The following is a 7703-nucleotide window of genomic DNA, read 5'->3' on the forward strand; positions in this document are numbered from 1 at the left end:
GTTGAGTTTAAAATTTTAATTACATTTTTCTTGAGAAAAGTTTAAATGGGTAAAATAGGAGGCTACATTAGAGCTCAGTTCTTCCATTTCTGTGGATAGTCGAGAACAGAAGATTCATTTACTTTACCTGTTAGAAGCAGACACAGCGGTGCCAGGCCTGGCTGGAGGACCATCATGTTTCCGGATTTTGAGCCTAAAACGCCTTCAATCTGTAAAGAAGAAAGTACAATGGAGCTTGAATACAGTTTGGAGTGTGTGAAACCTTGGGATAGGGGAGAAGAAGAAGAAGAACACGAAGGAGGAAGAGGAGCATAGAAATGCTTCAAAAGCCGAATATCAGATTCAATTCAAAGATTTGTATATTTGACAATTTAGCCTGCAGTGTCTGATACGCCTTGGGTGCTGCTCCTCCTCCACTGCCCCTCTCACTTGTGAGACCCCCGAGGGTCCATCTGGATCCCAAGTTATTCTAATGGTATGTGCTCCCCTTAGGGTCTACCTGGAAGTGCTCCAGGTGCTTGATTACCCTTTTCTGGCTGCACTTCTGGGTGTGGTGAAAACACTGCCCATAAGGGCCCAGCAGCACCCCCTGGTGGCACCTGCGGATCCCAACAGGGCTGCACCAAACGCCAACTCCCATGAAGCCCTGCAGGAGTCCGAGGCACTGTTACAACCCAGGGGGGATGCCATCTAGTATCCCGGGGGAGGTATTGGGCAGCCCATGTTTGCTCCCCCAGAACATATACTGAAGTGGCTTCCTGGCTGGGCAAGGGCCCCGTCTGTCCATCACAGGGGTCACTCCCTTAAATCCTTCTTGGACTGTGGGAAGACATCACATCCTTTCTTGATTTTAATGCAAAGAAAACTGAGATTGTTTTGTTTGAGATCTCTGACCTCCATAGTGCCTCTGAGTGACATCTCGGTTTGCTAGTACTATTCATTAAACCCTGAGCTAAGAACTAAGATATTGTGAGAGCATAAAGGTAGCGATCAAGGGGTGATGTAGTTATTTAGGTGTAATATAGTTTTTGTGCATTGAACAATTTGTATGCAGTGTATATTAAGATAAACATACAGCATTTGTCTTAGAAACAGCATGAAGAGATGATTAAGTCAAGAGACAATGTGTTCTGGGTGGTGGGCTTAAGAAGCTGGCTGGTGTCATGTACCCCGTAAGACTTGACAGTTGTCACTTACACAGAAATACCACTAAAGGGTTAGAACTGAACTTAAGAGATATTAAGAAGGGCAATGATGTAGTCAAATGAGACTTTTATTTAGGTATGTCATTTGGGTGTGTGAGCTAATGGTCCAATCAGAGTAAACGTAAGATGGTGTGTGAGCATTAATTCAGCACTGTTATGTAAATTCAGTTGTCCACAAATATGGGTCTGTGCCCTTGCTCCGTGGCCATTCCTTTGACACCTCTGCTCAGGGCACGATCCCTTGGTAGACAGCCATAACAAGGTGCTCCCTCTTAAAGACCGCATGAACAAGCTTCCTCCCGTCTGATTTCTGACTCAAAGAGGTCTTAGTTGAGGACACATTTCTTAAATATACTTCCACATTAGCAACCTCAAATTCTCTAAACCTACAGATTCTCTTTTTTAAGGCTTGTTTTTTTCCATCTATGAGTGTCGGAGAAGATCAAACCTTTTGCGTCTGTTGCTGATTATGAAAACGTGACTCCTACCTTTATTCCTTCACGGCTGGACTGAAGCTCTTCACACACGTACACAATTACCCAGCAGTCCCCTTTTGCAGTAGACTTGAGACGAGCCCACACGTATTTCTCCTGTATTAGCCTCCCTTCATTGTCTTCCAGTCCGTTACAGGGTTGATTTGAAGGTGTTATTGTTAGTTGTTGAAGTGTCTAAATCAGCGTTTCTCAACCTTTTAATATTTGTGACCCGGGTTTTCATAACAGTTTTAATCACGCCCCCCCCAACATTTTTTTGAAATGCAGACGCATATTTTATTATACCTACTTAACTTTTATCGACATTTATCTAACTATATTTTTGTTCTAGTATCAGAGTGTAGTTTAAGTTAATTTGATTTGGTTTCAACAGATGTTTTTTTTTCATATTTTTGATTCTTGTTTTCTTTTTTTCAAATCTTCGCACCCCCCTTTTTGTTACTTCAGGCCCCCCTAGGGTGGCCCACCCCACAGGTTGAGAACCACAGGTCTAAATAGGTGAGCAGCTTTCTGTCTCCCTGACCTTTAACACCGTTTACATTCCGACTCACCACCTTAGGTCCTCTGACCAGACACTCCTAATGTTGCTGAGGGCTCAACTAAAGCTTAAAGGTGAGTGGGCTTTTGCAACTGCCACCCCAAGGCTCTGGGACAATCCACCTGATCATGTCAGGTCAGCAACAACTGGGGCCATTTGTCAAAACCTCGCTGAAAGTACATCCTTTCTCTTTGGTTTACAGTTAAAATGGGTTCCTTTATTGTGTTTCATGTTGTGTATCTTTTGTTTAACTTTATCCTGTTGTGACCGAGTGAACAGACCCAGAATCCCCGAACAAAGGTTGGGGTGGCAACTGCCAACCTTGTTGAAGTCTAGAAAAAAAAACTAAAAAGTCTAGTGCCCTTGGCATTAAGTTATAGGGGCCTTAAGTAGCCAAGGGTACAGCAGTTCAGTGGGAGCTCTGCCACCGATGAGAGTCCAGACACAAAATCAACGCCTATTTTTATGGTGTTCTGGATGGACGTCTTCTCCAGGCAATGTTGGCGGGGCTGGACACCATTCTCACATGTCTGCTCGGGATTATGGTGGAGCGAGAAGAAATGAATAGAGGCCTGCGCCCCCTGTTGTCCAAAGGGTGCCATTGCTTACCTTCTCAGAACCTGGAAGGTGGTCCCCAGGCGTGCATGCGTGGCACTGACTTACAAGGTAGTTGTTTTTGGTGGGAGAACCCATTGGCACACAATGTCTCCAAATGTTAAAAGTAGACTGAACCTCTGAGTCATATTCATAAAAAAAAGACATCCGCAAAAACCAGCAAAACCAAGGAGCTGGTGGTGGATTTTAGGAGGACCAGACCCCTCATGGACCCCGTGATCATCTAAGGTGACTGTACAGAGGGTACAGACCAATAAATACCTGGAAGTGCAGCTGGATGGTAAATTGGACTGGACTGCCAATACTGATGTTCTGTGTAAGAGAAGACAGAGGCGACTATGCTTCATTAGAAGGCTGGCGTCCTTCAACATCTGCAATAAGATGCTGCAGATGTTCTATCAGACAGTGGTGGCGAGGGCCCTCTTCTACGCGGTGGTGTGCTGGGGAGGCAGCATAAGGAAGAGGGACAAACTGGTGAGGAAGGCAGGCTCTATTGTAGGAATGAAGCTGGACAGTTTTAACATCCATGGCAGAGCGACGGGCGCTGAGCAGACTCCTGTCAATCATGGAGAATCCACTGAACAGGATCATCTCCAGACAGAGGAGCAGCTTCAGCGACAGACTGCTGTCACCATCCTGCTCCACTGACAGACTGAGGAGACCCCACACTATGCGACTCTTCAATTCCACCCGTGGGGGTAAACGTTAACATTATACAAAGTTATTGTCTGTTATACCTGCATTGTTCTCACTCTTTAATTAATATTGTATATTATCAGTATGCTACTGCTGGATTATGGGAATTTCCCCTTGGGATTAATAAAGTATCTATCTATCTATCTATCTATCTATCTATCTATCTATCTATCTATCTATCTATCTATCTCTAATATAGTGCCTTTCACTCTATCTATCTATCAGTTGCAAGTCGTGCAGGATGCAGCTGCCAGAATCTTAACTGGGAAAAGAAAATCCGAGCACATCACGCCAGTCTTAGTGTCATTACATTGGTTACCAGTGGCATTTAGAATTGACTTTAAAATCCTGCTGATGGTTTATAAAGCCTTCAATAATCTGCTCCATCCTATATTTTGGAATGCCTGTCAGTTTACACTCCAAATCATAACCTTATATCTTCAAATGAATAATTCCAAGAGCTAAACTTAAAAGAAATGGTGAAGCGGCCTTCAGCTGTTATACACCTCAAATCTCGAATTACTGATAGGAATTCACCAGGCTAATAGAGTGGAGCACTTTAAACAAACTGCTAAAAACACATTACTGTAACATGGCTTCCTCACAGCTTCATTTTAGTGTCACCCTGATATTCTGTATATGTGCACTGAATTGTCATTTTTATCACATCTCCACAATCCGCACTAACCCCTATTTTTCTCTGCTGTTCTCTTTCTGGTTTTCTGTGCTGGTGATCTGCACCCCCACCACCCGATCAGTCCTCCATTGAAGAGGTCCACATGACCATCATCATCTAGTTCTTCCACATGAAGCCTGAAAACCATGAGGACTGATTGAGATCATTTATGTTAGGGGGGCCGGGTGGTCTCGTGGCCTTGGAACCCCTGCAGATTTTTTTGTTTTTTTTCTCCAGCCCTCTGGACTTTTTTTTTTGTTTTTGTTTTTTCTCTCCTCCCGGCTATCAGACCTTACTTTATTCTTTATTATTTCATGTTGCCTAGTCTTATTTTTATATTTTTGTTTTTTTATAAACTTCTCTTTGTCATCTTGTAAAGCACATTGAGCTCCACCATTTGTATAAAACTGTGCTATAAAAATAGATGTTGTTGTTGTTGTTTAAGACATTTCCTGATCTTTTTTCTTCCATACTTGGTCACAGAAAGGCACCGCGTCTCTTGAAATCAAGGGGTCTCAGCCCAGGATGAGATGCCAACCAGGCTGGCAGATATACACAGTGTAGGTGGGTATGTGCATCAGTAAGACTGGCTTCCTTTACTCTGCCCCATTCACAACATAACCTGACATGACATGACGCTCTCGGACCCCCTTAATCTGATTCAGGATTGTACGAGCCCAATCTCGATTGTAGCTCAGAATATTTTAATTTCATATTTTGCTCCTCACTAGTCCAGGGTGCTGCCCAGATTATCAATCCATTTGTTATCTGAACCAAGCAAAGGCTTGGCCATCTACATCAGGAGTCAGGCGTAGAGGAGAGGCCATGAAAATAAAAATGGAAGGACCAGAAAAAACAAACACAAACACACCATCCAGGAAGAAAATGAAGACTCCACACGGTTAAGAACAAGGCACGGAATTTGAACCTGGAACTCCAGAGCTGTAGACAGCACTGGCCACTGTGTCACCCAGCAGAAAACATTTAATCAGAGGGCACTGGTATGTGTTAATGATCTTTTGCTTTTTTCCTGCTGTGATACAAAATGACTAACGCAGTGCTAGAAAGAAGCAAAAAAGACAGAAAAAGAACGTTCTTCCCCTTTAATTCGCCTGATTTTAATTTCCAGAGCGCTTTGAAAACAGCACATCTGCCATTTACTACCAAAGAGAGCAAATTCAGACAGCACTCACCTTCAGGTCGTCGGCAGGCGTCTGTCCTGCTACCAGTCAGGAAAGAAAGAGTTGTGTGGTGGCGATGGCTCTCTTAACACTGTCACTTCATGAAGGCGCGACGTCAGCAGCACAAGTGACTCTAATCAGCGTTAATAACTGTCTATAAATAAATGAATAAATAAATAAAGTCTTCTCAGAAACAGGAACCAAACTGTTCAGTGTGTACATCTTATATGTGTGGAAAGTGCCTTCCTTTAGACCACTTCTAAGAGTTTCCAAGTCTGAATGATGGTAAGGTCAGAGGGTCAGAAGGAGAGAAAAAAAAATCTGCAGGGGTCCCAAGGCCAAAAGACCACCCTGTCCCCACCTAACATAAATGTTCTTAAGTCATTCCTTATGTGGTTTGTAGGCTTCACCTTAGAGGATTCAATGCAGTGGGACAGCTGGAGCCTCCACCTTTAAACCGAGAGCACATCTCTCCAGTGTTGACGTCATTACATTGGTCACCCGTGCCATTCAGAATTGACTTTAAAATACTGCAGGGACGTGCGGTCAGGGGAGGCATCATGAAAAGTTAAAAAAAAAAAAACTAATAATGATAACATAAAATAAATGTGGCCACTGGTCTGTGCTATAAATTTGTTTTCTGTATAATTCCAGTCATTTCGATTGTTTTTATAGTCAGAATCGCTGAATTGGCGCATTTCCTGTTCAAATAGGGTGGAGTGGTGGCTCTGAGGCTAGGGATCTGCACTGGCAGTCGGAAGGTTATGCCAAAAGGGACTCTGATCTGTTGGGCCCTTCAGCAAGGCCTTTAACCTGCAATTGCTGAGCACTTTGAGAAGTGAGAAAAAAAAAATAAATAAATGCAAAGAATTATTATTAAAAAAAATTAAATACTGGGGAGAAACGCGAGGTGCGGCAGCGACGAGCCTCACCAGACGTCAGACATACACTCTCCTCACACACTGACCGGGTTGATGCCTGTGATTGTCGCGTGCCTGTCGCTGTCTCTCTGTATGTCGCCAATATAATGTCTGCAGACACGTTTATTATACACCCTGACTTTCCACAGTCTGGCTAATCTCTTTAATGAATGTCTGTGACATACAGTGGGAGGCAAAAGTTTGGGCAACCTTGTTAATAGTCCTTATATTCCTGTATAAATCGTTGGTTGTTACGATAAAAAATGTCCGTTAAATCTATCATATAGGAGACACACACAGTGATATTTGAGAAGTGAAATGAAGTTTATTGGATTTACAGAAAGTGTGCAATAATTGTTCAAACAAAATCAGGCAGGTGCATAAATTTGGGCACCGTTGTCATTTTATTGATTCCCAAACTTTTAGAACTAATTATTGGAACTCCAATTGGCTTGGTAAGCTCAGTGACCCCTGACCTACATACACAGGTGAATCCGAGTATTTAAGGGGGTCCATTGGAAGTTTAATTTTCTCTGAAGAGTCGCAACATGGGGGTCACAAAACAACTCTCAAATGACCCAAAGACAAAGATTGTTCACCATCATGGTTTAGGGAAGGATACAGAAAGCTGTCCCAGAGATTGAAGCTGTCTGTTTCCACAGTTAGGAACATATTGAGGAAATGGAAGACCACAGGCTCAGTTCAAGTTAAGGCTCGAAGTGGCAGACCAAGAAAGATTTCGGATAGACAGAAGCGACGAATGGTGAGAACAGTCAGAGTCAACCCACAGACCAGCACCAAAGACCTACAACATCATCTTGCAGCAGATGGAGTCACTGGGCATCGTTCAACCATTCGCGACTTTACACAAGGAGATGCTGTATGCGAGAGTGATGAAGAGGAAGCACAAACAGAGCCGCTTGAGGTCTGCTCAAGCACATTTGGACAAGCCAGCTTCATTTTGGAATAAGGTGCTGTGGACTGATGAAACTAAAATGGAGTTATTTGGGCATAACAAGGGCGTTATGCATGGAGAAAAAGAACACAGCATTCCAAGAAAACACCTGCTACCTACAGTCAAATATGGTGGTGGTTCCATCATGCTGTGGGGCTGTGTGGCCAGTGCAGGGACTGGGAATCTTGTCAAAGTTGAGGGACGCATGGATTCCACTCAGTATCAGCAGATTCTGGAGACCAATGTCCAGGAATCAGTGACAAAGCTGAAGCTGCCACCGGGCTGGATCTTTCAACAAGACAACGACCGAAACACTGCTCAAAATCCACTAAGGCATTCATGCAGAGGAACAAGTACAACGTTCTGGAATGGCCATCTCAGTCCCCAGACCTGAATAGAATTGAAAATCTGTGGTGTGAGTTA

General features: G+C 43.5%; 1 protein-coding gene across 2 annotated transcripts in view; it reads right to left on the reverse strand.

The window, feature by feature from the left end:
- LOC120540081 (myelin-associated glycoprotein-like) overlaps positions 1-5561 on the reverse strand; it is a 45955-nt gene extending 40394 nt beyond the window's left edge. The window contains exons 1-2 of one of the 2 annotated variants that reach the window (XM_039770557.1): positions 5418-5561; positions 128-209 (exon numbers count right to left, since the gene is read on the reverse strand). In XM_039770557.1, coding sequence (XP_039626491.1) covers positions 128-176 — 49 coding nt within the window. In that variant the 5' untranslated portion in view covers positions 177-209; positions 5418-5561. The remainder of the gene's footprint in view (positions 1-127; positions 210-5417) is intronic. The other variant, XM_039770558.1, reaches the window with a different exon arrangement.
- Between the last annotated feature and the right edge of the window lie 2142 nt (positions 5562-7703).

This window comes from Polypterus senegalus, chromosome 12, assembly GCF_016835505.1.
Source record: "Polypterus senegalus isolate Bchr_013 chromosome 12, ASM1683550v1, whole genome shotgun sequence".
Taxonomy (NCBI): domain Eukaryota; kingdom Metazoa; phylum Chordata; class Cladistia; order Polypteriformes; family Polypteridae; genus Polypterus; species Polypterus senegalus.